The sequence below is a fragment of the Sus scrofa genome, chromosome 14, assembly GCF_000003025.6.
Source record: "Sus scrofa isolate TJ Tabasco breed Duroc chromosome 14, Sscrofa11.1, whole genome shotgun sequence".
In the NCBI taxonomy this organism is placed as follows: Eukaryota; Metazoa; Chordata; class Mammalia; order Artiodactyla; family Suidae; genus Sus; species Sus scrofa.
The window spans coordinates 63,800,063-63,817,232 of NC_010456.5; the positions used below are offsets into that span (position 1 = coordinate 63,800,063).

General features: G+C 42.4%; 1 protein-coding gene across 1 annotated transcript in view; it reads right to left on the reverse strand.

Annotated features, from left to right (window-relative positions):
- The window catches only part of ANK3 (ankyrin 3), a 393,067-nt gene extending 383,909 nt beyond the window's left edge, over positions 1–9,158 (reverse strand). The window contains 1 exon segment of the mRNA XM_005671012.3: positions 5,165–9,158. Coding sequence (XP_005671069.2) covers positions 5,165–5,278 — 114 coding nt within the window. The 5' untranslated portion in view covers positions 5,279–9,158.

Consider the following 17,170-nt stretch of genomic DNA (forward strand, 5'->3'; position numbering starts at 1 on the left):
AAGAGTCCAGCCAAGAAGATGGTGTGGGATTGAGCCCTAGTTAAGGAATTTTCACATGCTATGGGTGTGGCCAAAAAAAGAAATTCTTAAGATAAAATATTAAAATCTATTGCAGAGGGTAAGAAAAAAAAAAAGACTCACTACAATACTTAGAAATATAAAGCCTGTTATTCAAGGTTCTGGATGTCTGGAAAATAGCCTATTATTTAGAAGATTCTCTGAATCAAGCCCACTTTGAGGTGTAGCTGTGAAAATATTAACTACATACACAGTATAGTGCAATAGATAAGAGCATAAGCTAGAGAGTTAGGGTCCAAATTGGAATCTCATCCCTATCACTAAATAGTGTGGGAACTTTGAATGAAAAGCTTACAGGCTCTGTCTCGGTTTCCTCGTCTATAAAACTGGGATAACAGTAACGCCTCCTTCACAGGGTTGTTGTGAAGATTCAATGAACCCCCACCTAAAAAAAAAAAGCAATTTTAAATCCTACCTGGTGCCTTTTTAAGAGGTCAAGAAATGTCCTGGGAGAAAATAAATGAATCCAGGAAATTTAATTCTTCATCTTCCGCTTCAAGCCAGAAACTTGGCAGTTACCCTAGAATCCGATCTCTCCCTCTCACATCCTACATACGATCCACTGCCAAGTTCTACTGAGTCTTCCCCTAAATATCTCTTGTAGGCAACACCCCCTTCTCCATCAGCCCTGGTTCAGACCCTCAGCATCTCTCGTGCCTGCATCACCATGTGCTTCCTGGTGGTTCTCCTGGCTGCTGTCTACAACACTGAAGCTTGAGAATTGGTTCTCACCCAGAAAGCTACTGAGTCTCCTCTCTCTATGACTACCAGGGAAGTCCACTCAGGTCCCTCTCTCCTCTGAGCAGGATAATTTCCAACCCTGTAAGATGACATACAAAGACCTTCATGGACCAGCCCCAGCCATTTTTCCTGCCATATATCCTGGTCCCCTTCTTCCAAAATCCTATTTGTTTCTTACACGTATGAATGTTCTCTCATACTTCCTCCACTGGGGGACTGGGATTCCTATCCTGTTTGTCTGCATCACTTACTCCTCCTCCAAGGCTCAGCTATTCCCAGAACCTTCTGTGAGCCTACCTGAGTTGCACTGGGGGTCTAGCTGGTGGCTCCCTCTCTGTAGGGTCTTAAATGGTGTTCTCCTCTTCCTTCTCCCTCTACAAGGAGCTCTTTAGCCACCCTCTGCAGAGAGGCTGCCACTCTGCCTCCTTCAGCTTTGTCTCCAACATGGAATGCAATGCCTGACACCAGAAGTCACTTAGTAGAGGTTTGCTGAATGAATGCGTGAATGCAAAGATGAAGCTATGAATATTCATTCCTGCTCTGCTGCTGCCTAGCTGCGTGAGTTTGACATAAATAATCAGAAAGGATATTAATCATGGAATTAACTGCCACTTTATCCCCATATATTCATGTGTCTCATACAGAGAGAGACGGGAACTCCATAAAATTTCAGTATAAATTTCCACAGGTCATCTTAATTTTTTTTTTTTTTTTGGACAGGATGTAGTAAATACATACAACAACACATTTAAAATTACTGACTAAATTTAAGTCAATTCTCCTAATATCCCTCACTACTGAAATGTATTTTATTTTATTTCAGCCATGGCATGCAGCAGCTTGATATGGAATCTCCATCCCCAGACCAGGGATCAAACCCAGGCCCCAGAGGTGAACGTGCCAAGTCCTAACTACTATACCACCACAGAACTCCCTGAAGTATATTTTATAGTTTTTGGGGAAGGTAAAACATGTAGGTCACACTGCATGAGAAACCAATGGCAACAAGGAAAAGTATGAGATGGAGGAGTGTGTGTGACTTCTCACCCTTGTGGGTTCATGGTGGCTTGGAACCTCTACGAACCACCACCTGTGGTCAGGGACCCAGCTGGGTTCCAGAGCTATAGCGTTTCTTCCTGGAAGTTGCTGAATGAGGGCATGGGTCCAAACTCACCCCCCCAAAGGCACTGTCTGCCTTTGGCAGGCCTCCTACTTGCTGCCAACCTATCAGGAAAGGAGAGGGAAGGGGGGATCTTTCAGGAAAGAGCAATGGGGGTAAGAAATGTTAATACTAGATCCTCACTGAAACTTTGTGGTTTTTTTTGCTTCAAGCCAGAACACTTGATGATAAAATGATTACGAGTACATCCATCTAGACAAATTTCCTTTTAACAAACAGGAAGATTTCCTTTTTCTTAACACTAAAGTTGTTGTGATGAGAACAAACCACATCCTTTAAAAAATTCAACTAATGATAAATTCCTAGAAGTTTCCTACTTTTTTTTTTTTTAAATCTTTTTAGGGCCGCACCTGCAGCATATGGAGATTCCCAGGCTAAGGGTTGAATCGGAGCTGTAGCCGCCGGCCTATACCACAGCCACAGCAATGCAGGATCTAGCCGCATCTGCAACCTACACCACAGCTCATGGCAACACTGGATCCTTAACCCACTGAGTAAGGCCAGGGATCAAACCTGCAACCTCATTTGTTTTCACTGAGCCACAATGGGAACTCCTTCTACTTTTTTTGATAGGTAATCACTTATTCATGGTTATCAATATTTACAATAGACCTAGTGTGTAACTCATTGGGTTAAAAAAAAAAAGATGAAATGTAAATCAAGTGTTAATTTTACATGTATGATTTGATTATAATGCTTAGTAATATCCCATACTGTATGAGTAGATGTCATATAAATATAATCAAGAAAGTTTCGGCTTGGACTTGCTCAAATGTGAATTACAGGGGTACTGTGAATCAAACTCCTTATTTTATAAACTAGATACTCTTTAAAGTTTTTCTTTTGTATTTCGTGGTCTTATGAGAGTACTCAGTGTTCCTTAAGGCAATTAAAAGATCCTAGAAGTTATTTCCGCATATGAGAAAGGCAGCATTCCCCATAATAACCCACAAAATACTTAAAAGCAGCTTTTCCAATTGACATGGGGCCTGCAGCTTGGAGCAAAGTAGCCTAGAAGCTTTCTTCAGGATCTTAGAAAGAAACTCAAAATAATTCACTTGGTAGAGAATGAGTGTTACATATATTAATATCACAGAAAGAGATCTACATCTAGTGTCTTTGGAGGCATTTAATCTTAACTTTGCACACTGAAAGCAGTCTGTGCGATCATTGGCCTGTGAAAAGTCAATCTTCTGTGATACATGTGCCTTTGATGGGAAATAGACATAGTATACTGTGCTGTGAATTAACAAGCCCAACAGCAATGAAAGTGTTATCCACGAGCCCCTTTTTGGATCTACTCTGTGAGTGTCCTGAGAACAAAAACATTGAAATCTGCCTGCGCATTGACAATAGCGATATTGATATTTCTCCATGTGCCCTTCTGGTTGCTAAGAGATTTACATTGGACAGACTCTGTTGTCCTTATAACAAAGCATTTTGGTCCACAAAGCATTTGCTTCAGCTCAGTGAGCCCAGAAATTCCCTTTGCCTCGACCCTTCCTTTTTCTCCTTCCAAGTCAAACAGGGGACCAGTCACAAGGGCAGCAGACCTGTCATTGCTCCCAAAGGAAACCGCTGTCCCTAAGCCTGGCCCAGCTAGTAACTCTGTATTGACATTAAGGATGACACTGTGTCTTGAGCCAAATATATGCTCCTGTGCCCATGTTTCTCAGAAGCCAGTTTACCATGGTGGGATGGGGATGGGGATTAGAGATTTGCAGAAAGAGGGGACAATCTAGAGTGAATGACCCACAGACAAACCCGAATTCACTAAAATTAGACCAGAATCTGGAAAAACATGGCAATTCCCTAACAACTCTGCTCTGAGAGGCTATGAAACACACCTGCGGAGAATTTCCTAACTTTAGTTTGTACTTCTGTCAAAATATAGTCAAGAAGTTTTATTTACAAGAATCCTGAAGCAGGAACTACCTAGATTTAGCATCTTGCAGGAGAACTGCAGCCCTACAAACTCAGTCTCAGAAAGCCTGCCAGCTAACAGAAGGCAGAGGCGCCACTTCTCTAGGTCCTAACTTGGAAGAAAATGGCAAAGACATGGAAAATAATCACAATTCATCCCCCTGAAAGGAAGGTGTAGGGGACGACACCAGCATGTCATTTGGAAAGCACGTGCCTTGCTGCTCAGAGCAAATTAAGAGGATCGTTCCCTTGGGAATTTTCACAAAGAGACATCAAAATGCTTTATGACCTGACTTCTGTATTCAGATCACAGTCCTTTTACTCAATTTGGATTAATTGTCATGGAAGAAAAGTACATTAGGGTCAGTACCTAGGAGTCATATTTAAGGGTACCGCCATCCAACAGTAAGTACTCTCAGGCTGTAATAAAACACTGCTGACGTAGAATAATCCTCCTCTTTGCTCCCCGGAATCAGGCTATCAGTAGCAGAGCATCAATGCCCATGCTTTGATCTAAAGCAATCAGTGTTGAAGGTTGCAAGTCCCTGCCATGTCAGGGGACGTCCTGCATCCAGGACGATCACTCCCAGCTGGCAGAGAAAAACCAACCTCTCTGATGTTAGCTGCATTTAACAAAAGAAAGTTATTGCCGGCAGCTTATTTCCACTGCACAACCTCAGTAAAAGTACCTTTTAGAAATGAGAGGCAAAAGGAAGGAAGACACCAAAAAAGCGCAGCAGGAAATGACTTTTGGGACTACGTCTTTAAGGTCACAGCTCTGCTGCCCGAGAAATGCACACATGTGACACAGTTCTAGCACAAAAGCTCCTTTTCCACGAGACGGAACTGTAAGAAGTACAAAGCCTGGCTCTCCGGCCTCTCCCTGGATCCTAAGTCACGGCAGTCCATTTAACCTTGACTGGGCTGTGAAGCAACTACTTTTTAACTCCCTTGCAACACCTTTCTGTGTCATGGAAACATGCCCATGTGAAGTAAAAGCCCGCAGAGGCACTGCAATCACCCCCACACAGGAGAAAATGTCCCCCTGCCTTGCCCATCCTACACCCATGGTGGACCGCAAGGCTTAGATCATCTGTGCCCAATTTACACACCCAACTTACACACCCAATTTACACTCGATACAGCCTGTAAAAACAGCCCCCGAAGCTTCTAACAGATGCCAAGAGGAGAGGAAAACAAAAAGAATCCACGCAAGATCTATGCGCTGGTATACATAGCTACCTTTTTCTTCCGATCCCGGGACCGTTTGCGGTGTTTCCTTTTCTTCTCAGTCTCTTCCTCAGCATTGATTTCTAAATCCCTGTTTTTCTTTAACTGTGAGGCTGCATGAGCCATAATGCATTGAAAAAGATCCTCTCAAGCCGGCAGGGGCTTCCTGGTAAAAGGTGATATCCTCAGGCACCTTTAATCAGGCTTCCAGCAGCATTCTAATCACTGGAGAGAGCAACCTTGGACTCAAAGCAGGAAGGCATTCAAAAGGCAAGGATGCTGGCAAAGCTGAAGCTTTAAAAAGCCCAATGACGGTCTCCAGCCTTCATCCTACACCTTCCTCTACCTGAGCCAAGGCACGAGAGTGCAGCCATCGCAATGCATGTACCGTGGTGCAAAAGACAGCTGGGACAGAGGGAGCTGTATTATGGCTGTATCCCCTGCCACCAGCTGGAAGTGTCTAAGTGAATCCACGGGAGGGGGAACGCGGCAAAGGATGCTTCTCTGAAGGGGGGAAAATTCAAGAGTCACCACGCAGGCAGGAGCAAAAATCCAGCCCTAATTCTGAAAACCTATTTTAGAATCCCTCGAAAAGAAAAAAAAAAAAAAAAAAAGACAGGGCTGCAATTTATACATCACCACTAGGTCTGCACACAGCAGAATTTAACCCATAAGAGAATGAGCGGTTCCTACTTGAGTCTTAACTGCTGGTGGTGATTTTTAAAACATAATGTAAAATAAGATTTTATGAAATGCACAAAATTCTGCTCTGGAGATTCTGACGGGGAAAACAATGCATGCATTGCCGCCTCCACAGTGCATCCTTTATGCTGAACTCTCTTGGCCTAAATGCATTTTGTGGGGGAGGGCTACAGAAGGGCCTGTTGTCTTTTTAAAAACAACACACTGATTACAACACATCATACGGAAAGCCGTGAGCATGTTGGGGTTTGGAACAGATGCCTGATTCATAGGAGTTTCCCCAGGACTCCCCTCCCCTGAGCTCCAAGGGGCAGAGAACAGGCGATCTGGGCTGAAATCAGGGGTTCAGAGGCACTAAACTGTGGACTCAGCGTGGACCTTAGGGTGTGCTTCCATCACCTTACTATCTTTGCCACCTGAGTCCTCAGTGACTGCAGCCTCTGAATATTCATGATGGCAAGAGAAGCAGCAGCGGTGCTCAAGGCCTGCTGGGGTGTCTTCTGCTAGGACGCAGGCACCGGAAGAAATTGAATCAGTCAGGAATCACTCACGCACACAAACACACGGTGTCCACACTGCTTTCGCAAAGAGATGGCGGAAATGTCAGCCTGGACCTAAAACGTTTGAGTCCTTGTGGGAAAACCTAAACTCACCAAGAAAAGGAGCAAGAAAAATAATAAAAAAAATTTTTTTACAGATGATGCTTCAAGGAAAAGACTTAGTGTATGTGCTTTCAGTACTTTCAAGTCCCTAACTTTGACGTTTGACTTTGCAGGATTGACTGTCAAAAAGCATGAAGGCCAAAGCACAAAGTCCAAAACACAAGTCAGGGGTGGCGCATGGGGACGTGGCTGGGGTTCTGTAGAGCTGTCATCCACTTGTTTAAGAGCTCATGTGAGCAGCCCACCAACCACTCCTCACTGTAGGTCTGATTAGGAGATCAAGGGCCTTTCTCCTTCTTCCCTTGCAGGGCGCCTTATATTTTCTGCTGGGCAGTGACAGATTATGGAAGGGAAAGGAGGACCATGACCGTGACCTCTTACTACAAGTGCAATGCACGCACCTCTCAGGCTTCACTGTGAACCACATGAAAATCACTCTGGCCAAGCACTCCCACTGCGTGCACAGATGCTCATGAATTTGTTTTCCCACAGAAACTGTGTATAAGAAGGAAGAGTTCAAGGTTCTCCACTGTCTATGAAACCATGAGGGGAGGGAAGGTGGGGGATTAAGTGAGACTCAGATCTGACTCTACCTGGATCTTCCTAATAATGTCTTTTTCTCACAGAAGAATTTTTTATTGTAATAGTAACAGGTTGGGTGAAGAAAAGAATACCAATTAAAACTTTTGTATGCTTTTTCCATAGCATGTAGAAGATCCTGGGCCAGGCACTGAACCTGAGCCGCTGCAGTGACAATTTCTGGTCCCCAACCCCTTGAGCCACCAGGGAACTCCCAATCATCCTGTACTTTTCAGGAACATTTGTATAATTTCCTTTCCTTATTTTCAGCAAGCTCAAAAGGGTGGCCAGCTAAAAAAATTGGCGGATTTCCCACTGGCTCCAGGATCTTTTGTTTTTTCTTCCTTCATAGACACTAACGATAATTTGAAATTTATTTATAAGCACCCTCGATCAAGGTAACTTCTCAAGCTCAGGCTGGCAAAGCTACACTTTCCCATTGATCTCTATCAGCAAAAGCATAGCTGGAAATTAGGAAAACAGGCTCAAATATTTCCAACACATTCCACTTTGGAATAATTCTTTGCTTTCCCAAAATGTTCCAAAGTTGAGAATCTGTCATGACTTTTATGCCACCGTAATATGAATTTGTATGTTACTGGCTTTTGCTAAGTGGTTAACCCCAAAATAAATTATAAGATATAGCTTGTTTAGATTTTATTTCTTACTGAAAATATGAGCTTTTTGCCTGCCATTTCTAAACTAGAAGAACTTTTTTTTTGGCAGTGTCTACATCATGTGGAAGTTCCTGGGCCAGGGATGGATCCCGTACTACAGCAGAAACCCGAGCCACAGCAGTGATAACACCAGATCCATAACTTACTGAGCCACCAGGGAATTCCTCAACTAGAAGAAATTTAAATGGCAATACTGCCAAAGAAAGCAGCCTTGTGAGTCCTAGGTTTTGCTGGTAATATTACTAAAATCTTAGTCCTGCCCAGAACATTCCCTGGCAGGTAATGTGCAAGCCCCTTGTGTTCTTATTCTCAAAACAAAGGCATATACCCAAGATTGCCACAAATATTAGCTTTTGTTCCTCCCAAGTGGAACTGACACTTCTGTCAATCATTCTAGAAAGCAATCCCTTCTGAGAGCTGAAACAAACATGAAAAGAACTTTTAAAGACTTCATCCTTTGGCTGAAGTTTTATGAAACGTTGCCACTTCATTCTCAAGAGTATGTTCTCTTCTGGGTGATTACAAAATTAGGATGAATCTTCAAAGTAAAGCTGTGCAGCTGGTACGACAGTATGTCTCTAAGCAGAGTGACAGGTCTCCAACAGCAAGAAAAAGGAGATGCAGAAACAGCATTATAGCAAGCACCCCACTTAAATGAGAATGCAAGCTTCCATCAATGTATTGGGTAAGTTCTCTAGCCCTGCTCCCTGACATTGGCCATGAGGGTGTAATGAATAGGGCTTGTATAGGGATGGCATATGCCTGGAATGTTGGAACTACTGAAAGTTAAGGGAAAAGAGTTCTTAAGCCACTACTCTCAAGGGAAAAAAAAGAAATTGTTCTGGCGTTATAAAAATTCCAGGTACAAGAATTCCTAAACCATCCTTTTGAAGTAACATAAAAGTGATCTTTCGAATTTTTATTAACTGGAGGAGTTCCCACTGTGACACAGTGGGTTAAGAATCCTACTGCAGCAACTCAGGTCATTGCAGAGGCGTGGGTTCGATCCCCGGTCTGGCACAGTGGGTTAAAGGGTCTGGCATTGCCACAGCTGCCGCTTGGATAAGAAAGAAAAGTATTTAGAATAAGCATGAGAATGGAGTTGCCTGGCTGACTTGAAGAAGAATGTCCTAGAGGAACAGCTTTTCTTTAGAAGACAGCTTGGATGAGCATGGTTTGAAATCCTGCACAGCCCAGCAAGGAGGAGTCCTGGTCTTTCCTTGGTTTATACCTTTGACAACTGAAGTTTTAGTCAGTTAAGTTTCCTCATAATCTTGGTCAAAATAGTTCCTGATTTCTTACCAGAGGGTGATGAGACTTATTGAGAGTACTTTTTTTTTTTTTTTTTCCTTCTTAGGGCCATACCCATGACATATGGAAGTTCCCAGACTAGGGGTAGAATTGGAGCTATAGCTGCCAGCCTATGCCACAGCCACAGCAATACCAGATCTGAACTCATCTGCGACCTACACCGCAGCTCACAGCAACACCGGATCCTTAACCAAGGAGTGAGGCCAGGGATCAAACCCACATCCTCATGGATACTATGTTAGGTTCTTAACCCTCTGAGCCATAATGGGAACTCCCAGAGTCCTTCTTGTCCATGAATTATTAGAGCATTAAACTAATAGAAGAAAGAGGAGTTCCCGTCGTGACGCAGTGGTTAACGAATCCGACTAGGAACCATGAGGTTGTGGGTTCGATCCCTGGCCTTGCTCAGTGGGTTAATGATCCAGCGTTGCCATGAGCTGTGGTATAGATTGTAGACGTGGTTCAGATCCTGTATTGCTGTAGCTCTGGTGTAGGCTGGCGGCTACAGCTCCGATTCAACCCTTAGCCTGGGAACCTCCACATGCCGCAGGAGCAGCCCAAGAAATGGCAAAAAGACCAAAAAAATAAATAAATAAAAGAAAGAGAAAAGCACTTTCCAGTTTGGCATCTGGAGGAACAGTTATACCCCCAAATAAATTCCAATCCAGGAATCCAAACACTGTGACTAAGTATGCCAATGAAAATAAAACTTAATCAATACACCAGACATTTTACCACAGCCAGGGCAGTTTTCTCCCCAGTTCTGGCATATACCTTGCCAGGAATTCACGACAAGCTTTGACCATTCTTCGCCTCTCCACACTGCTGACACACAGACAGAGATGCATCTGATCTCCATGGAGAGGACACTGTCACTGGTGATTTGGAAGTCACAATAGCTGTGCACTTAAAAAATACACAACACAGTGGTATGGAGAAGTGGAGAATAGGAGTGAGGAAAGAAATGGAAAAAAAAAAAAAAAAAAAAAAAAAAAAAAGCTTCCAGTCACCAGAGAGGCTGCACCTTCTCAACCCTGCTCCTGGCTCTTGATAACTAGCAAAGTGCATGTTTTGATGGGCTGAGAACCATTTAGTGCTGCACCCACTTGAGTTTTCTCAGAAGCAGAGCAGTCTCACCATAAGTGAGTCAAAATATTTTTCCTTCAGAAAGAAAAAGGGATCCATCGTCATCGCATTAATTCTGGCACCCTAGATAAAGATGATGTCAAGAGACCTTGAGTGAGTTCTGAACCATGTGGGGGAAGGAGAAAGAAAACAAGCACTAAACCTGTCAGTGATTGTAAATGACAGAAAGGCACCCTAAGAAATTCGTAACTCAGAGTCATAGATTCTTCTTCATTTTAAGATAAGACGTGAGAAAAAAAAAAAATAGGGCGGTGACTAGGTAGCACTGAGGGGTTGGTGGTCCTTTCCACACTGGCGGCAGGCGCAGTGCCTTTGCATAAATGAGCACCAGCCTCAATTCCATCCATCTTAGCGCTCAGTCTGCCCTCTGTCCCTGGAGTAGGCTGTTTGTCCGACTCACCAGCATGACCTCAGCCTGGAGAGAGCCAGCTGGCCCAGGCTGCCAGCTGCTTCTGTCACCTCCCAGGGGCAGTGGGGGTGGGTGGTCAGGGACGGCTTCCTTGGGGTGTCTCTGTCACACACACAATGGCCAGCAGAGAGAAGGGGAATCCCTCACTGCTAATGTCAGACTCCCCCAGGCACAGCCCTTGACTCTGTCCAACCCAAAGGAGGTACTTGGTAGTGCCTGGTAGAGCAGTAAGCAAAAAGCTGGCACTGAGAGTCATGGACAAACAAATGTACTGGATAAGCCACATCCTCTCTGGGCCCCTGGACCTATAAAAGGAGCAAGCAGGGCTGGTGGCCACAAAGACATCCACACAGGAACCCAAAAACACAGTGATTCAAGGTGGTAGAAGGTGGTGGGTATTTGGAAATAAAGGAAGAGAAATAGGAAAGGTTGAAGTTCCCACCATGGTGCAGTGAGCTTTAGAATGTGACTGTAGCTGCTTGGGTAACTTCAGAGGCCCAGGTTTGATCCCTGGTCTAGCACAATGGATTAAAGAATCCATTGTTGTCGCAGCTATGGTGTAGGTCACAGGTGCAGCTAAGAATCAATCCTTGGCCCAGGAACTTCCATATACTGTGGGTATGGCCCTTAAAAAAAAAACAAATAGGAAAGGTTTATGAAGAAGAGTTTACAGTCTGGGCTGGCCAAAATAGTAGCCACCAGTCAGATTTATCTCTTGGCACTGAAACAGGGCTAGCCTAGTATGAATGCAGAACTGGGTTTCTGAATTTTATTTAATTGAATAATGTAAATTTAACAACCAGCTTAGTTCAGATATTGGCACACATTTAAGTGCAGAAACAACATGAATCTACTTTTTCAACTTTAAAATTTCATGAAACAAAATATAGATCAAGTATTTCTGATGATAATTTAGTAGCCATTGTGAGATATAAAATACACAGTGGATTTCAAGACAGTAGGAGCAAAACCAATGCAAAATATCTCAGTAATAATTTTATATATTGATTTGTGCTTAAACAAGAATATGTGGATACATTCAGTTAAATAAATTACATTAAAAGTAATGTCACAGCACGTGTTCCCATAAGTTTCGTTGCAGCACCATTCACAATAGCCGAGACATGGAAACAACCTAAATGTCCATCGACAGATGAATGGATTAAGATGTGGTGTATGTATACACAATGGAATACTACTCAGCCATAAAAAAGAACAAAATAATGCCATTTGCAGCAACATGGATGGAACTAGAAACTCTCATACTAGGTGAAGTAAGTCAGAAAGAGAAAGACAAATACCATGTGATATCACTTATATCTGGAACCTAATATATGGCACAAATGAACCTTTCCACAGAAAAGAAAATCATGGACATGGAGAACAGTCTTGTGGTTGCCAAGGGGGAGGGGAGGGAGAGGGAGGGACTTGGAATTTGGGGTAAATAGATGCAAACTATTGCCTTTGGAATGGATAAGCAATGGGATCCTGCTGTGTAGCACTGGGAACTATAGCTAGTCACTTATGATGGAGTGTGATAATGTGAGAAAAAAGAATGTATATATGTATGTGTGAGTGGGTCACCTTCTGTGCAGTAGAAAATTGACAGAACACTGTAAACCAGCTGTAATAGGAAAAAATATAAATCATTATGAGAAATAAAAGTATGATATCACTTTTTAAAATCTTTTAATTTATTTTTCTTTTTATGGCCCTCACATGTGGCATATGGAAATTCCCAGGCTAGGAATCAAATCAGAGCTGCATCTGGGCCACAGCCACAACCACAGCCACACCAGATCTAAGCCACATCTGCAACCTATGCTGCAACTTGCGGCAACACCCAATCCTTAACCAACTGAGCAAGGCCAGGATTGAACCCACATCCTCATGAATACTATGTTGAGTTTTTAACCTGCTGAGCCACAATGGGAATTCCAAAAGATTTTCATTTTTTTAATTTTTATTTTTAACCATGTCCAAGGCATGAAGAAGTTCCTGGGCCAGGGATCAAACCCACACCACATCAGCGACCTGAGCCATGGCAGTGACAATGCTGGATCCTTAACCTGCTGAGCCACCAGGGAACTCCTTAAAAGCTTTTTAAATGTGCCTGTTTGAAATTTAAAAATCAATGTGTGGCTCACCCTAAATTTCTCTTGGACAGTGACTGTCTGTATAGAGAACTTACTTTAATAAAAAGAGAGCTCAGCTTTCCAGAAATTGTTTTCCTGAAGGCAGATATTTGTCTAAACAAGCCTTAGGAGACCCTAAGCAGTGAAAAGGGGAAGCACAAAAATACAGTATGTCCTCTGGTGCTCATGTTAAAAGTAGCACTCGTGTACTCACTCACTCTGCTGGTCACCGTCTTTGGCACTTAGGCAGAGAGGTGAGTGGAACTTGGTCCCTTTCCTCAAGTCATCGATGGAAGGGTGAGAAGTAAACCAACAATTACAATACATGTACAGGTGCTATGGAAGCGGGTAGGGACATTTACCATATAACCAAGAGGTCAGCATGCAGAACAAAGCTTTTGAGGCCAGGTATGACAGCTCTCCTCCCCATCCATGGAGTTAACACTATCTGACAACTGCCACTCGAGTCAACCTGACCAACTGCTCAGTCATGAAGAGATAATACAGAATTCCCTTTAGAGCCCAGGCACTGTCCCAGGTGTTGGTGATACAATGGTGAATAAGATGGACAGGGCCACCTCTCTGCAACTTCCCTTCCTGTGAGTATGGGACAGGGGAAGTAAGCCAGTCAACAAATCCATGAAAAAGAAAAGTTCAGAGAGTGACACGTGTCGTGAAGAAAATAAAGCACACAACTGGCTGGAAGTGTCAAGAGAAGGAACAATTGCTCCTGGGTGCTCTGCTTCTTTGCATTTTTAGATTCTCTAGGAAAAAGAAATAAAGATAATGAGGGGCCAAGTGAGTTGAGCCTTCCACTCTTCTTAGGGAATTCCCTCCAAAGAGCCCTCTTAACCAAGAAACTGATCACAGTGCCAGATACTGAATGTCCATGGTTTTGCAAGCAGTCAGTTTGGTTCAAATATATTTACTTACTATTGAAGATAAAGAGTACATATACTTTTGTATTACCTTTCTCTTAAACACTCTGGATAATCGTAGTTTCCATTACCTTTTATTAACTATTCCAAAATGGCTAATGTAATCTATCCACCGAGTCATGGAATAAATCGTCCTATGTATCTTGGGGAATCAAGTCTCATTGTTTCATAGACATAATATATTCTAGAAAATGATAGTCTTTTGATTTTTCACTGAACCCTTATTATTTAATGCTTCTAGCAGAATCATACTTAAGGTGGCCCATGGAGAAGCAAATGCAAATAACCAAGGAAGGCACAATAGCTCTTCCCCCCAACTTTGCTACAAGTAATTATAAGACCTCAGAGAAGCCCCTCGCCCTTCCTGAGTCCCTAGTTCCATATCTGTAGGAATGTAAAGGAATTCTAAAGGCTCTCTCCTGGCAAACACACTCTGTGATGCTGAAATACAATTATGGTAGGATGCAATGATTGATTTTTCTATGCTGCTTCTACTGGTGTGTCCACTTTTAACATATTTCTTAAAAGATACAACAAAAAGACAAAAATATAAAGAAGGAGATGGGATTTGAGAGTCATCAAACTACTGGCCTACTCAGTGGTCATTTGCTGACCCTGAATATAAGAGTGTGGGGCACAAAAGAAAACAGAGACTCAGTGTTGGAGAATAAAGTATCTAATTAGTTGATTCATGAGGCCATATTATAGCAGCCGTGGATAGGAGAACAACAACTAAACACTATGCCAGAGGCTGTAGAGGAAATCACACTAAATAGTCAAATAGAACAGGACAGATTCACCTACATGGAGAAAAGACTTGTGGTTGTCAAGGGGGAGGGGGGAGAGAGTTGGATGGATGGGGAGTTTGGGGTTAGTAGATGCAAACTATTCAATTTAAAATGGACAAACAATGAGGTCCTACTGCATAGCACTGGGAAATACATACAACCTCTCAGGACATAAAATGGTGGAAGACAGTAGGAAAAAAAGAAAAAATATATATGTATATCATATATATGATTGGGTCACTTTGCTGTACAGCCAGGATTGGCACAATATTGTAAATCAATTATTCTTCAATAATTTTTTTTAAATAGTTGAACATTCACATTAAAACTCGGGTAATAATTCTTCTTCATATTGTGGACCATATCAACCATGCAGAGATTTACGTCTGACAAAAAAGTCATATTTTCTTGACATATTTTACTGTCATAGAAAGGGCTACATGCAACGTTTATAGCAACTTCCTTCTGTAAAATGGAAAGAACAATACACGCATCTTACTAATATATTTCAATAGCTAATGTTTATGTAACAACATGTCACCACAAAAGACAAAAACAGTGCATATGAATACAAGGCAGATTGCAATACAGACTGGTGCTAGGGGGTCCCTAAATATATTTGGGATTCCTCCTCTTCCTTCCTGTTCTACAAACTTGGCGAGTCTTGGTAGATCTTCTCTTCCAAGTTGATTGAGAAGGCAAATTGTCAATCAGACTAATTCAACTTTTTACTATATGTTCCACAACTCAGCACCTTTATATCTACTCTTCCATTATATCATTCCAGGATACAGTCACAAGACTTAGTAATGGGACATAAAGTTCTAGTTCTGGACAAAACAAAAGTTATGAGGCCCCTCTAAAAACAGATAAAAGCTGAGAACAATTTTCTTATTCTTTCCAATTTCTCCTAAAAGAAAAGACAAAGAGGGGGAAATATTTTCTCAAACACTGTGAGGTGTGCCTTCATTCAGGCAGATTTCATTCTATTCATTTTTGTATCATTTAAGGTAGGGGTCAGCAAACATTTTGGTAGAGGGCCAGCTGGCAAGTATTTGGGTTTCTGCAGGACAGCTGGCCTCTGCCACACCTGCAGGACTTCACTGCCATAGAACAAAGCAGCCAGCGACAGTAGGTAAGTGAATGACTGTGGCTGAGATCCAACAGAACTTTATTTATGCATACTGAAATTGGAACTGGATATAAGGTTCAATATTCTTCTGCTTTTGATTTATTTCCAACCACCTAAAAATGTAAATACCAGAGCTCCCATTGTGGCTTAGCAGGTTAAGAACCCAACATAGTCTCCATGAAGATTCGATCCCTGGCCTCACTCAGTTAAGGACCTGGCATCGCTGCAAGCTACAGCATAGGTTGCAGATGCAGGTCGGATCAATGTTGCTGTGGCTGTGGCATAGGCCTGTAGCTGCAATTATGATTCAGCCCCTAACCTGGGAACTTCTACATGCCACAGGTGTAGCTGTTAAAAAAAGAAAGAAAGAAAAAAGAAATGTAAATATCACCCTTGGCTTGTAGGCTGTACAAAACAAGGTTAACCCCTCTTCTAAGGCAACACATTTGAGAAAGAGGGGCTCTGAGAAAGAGGGAGAATGGACAGTAGGGTCAAAACCTGATGCCAGGAATGTTTACGTGTACATACAAACACATGTGCATACGTGCAAGTACATATAGGTATGAGTTTACCTTGTACCTGTGGAGCATTTGAACATAACAACTGTCATTTGAGTGATATAAAGACATATGCTGTGATGGGTGTTTTCTATATGCTGTATGAACAATTTCTACACAAATAAACTTTCTTTATTAAGTCACTTATTTACAATATCTATCAGGCACCTTCTTGATTGAAGTAGCATAATCCTACATGTGCATGTAAGATACCCAAATTCAACAAATACTCAGGAGAGCAATGAGTGAGAGAACAATTTTAAGGAGTACAGCTGATCCCATATGCCATTCCATTCGGTGGCCATCTGCCCCAGAGTAAGCCTCCAACAGGACTACAGCCATGCTATTCTCTATGTAATGCATAGGAGATCTGGTTCACTGTGTTCCATTTCCTCCCTGGGGTGGGAGCAGGGCAGAAGAAGCTGTGATGCTATCATATCCTATATTATTTCTTACTAAATTACTTCAACACCTTTGTAGAGCAAAGCACAGGAATCAACAGGTATTTATGGAGTAATTCTCATATGTCTACGAGTATGCTAAACCTAGCAGAAAATTATAGAGAAGATGTGTGTAACCTTTGAAAAAAAATGAGAATCATGATTACAGACTTAAATGCTTCCTTTTTTTTTTTTTTTTTTTTTTTTCCTTAGGGCTGCACTGGTAGCATATGGAGGTTCTCAGACTAGGGGTCCAATCAGAGCTACAGCTGCAGGCCTACACCACAGCCAAAGCAACACAGGGATACGAGCCGCCTGTGTGACCTACACCACAGCTCGTGACAATGCCAGATCTTTAACTCACTGAGCAAGGCCAGGGATCAAACCTGCAACCTCAGGGATATTAGTCGGATTCATTTCTGCTGCACCACAATGGGAACTCCAGAGACTTCCATGCTTCTTTTTGGCATCATTTTCTTCAAAGAATTAAACTTGGAGGTTTGTCAATAGTTAATGAATGATGCAAATTTCCAACAACTCTC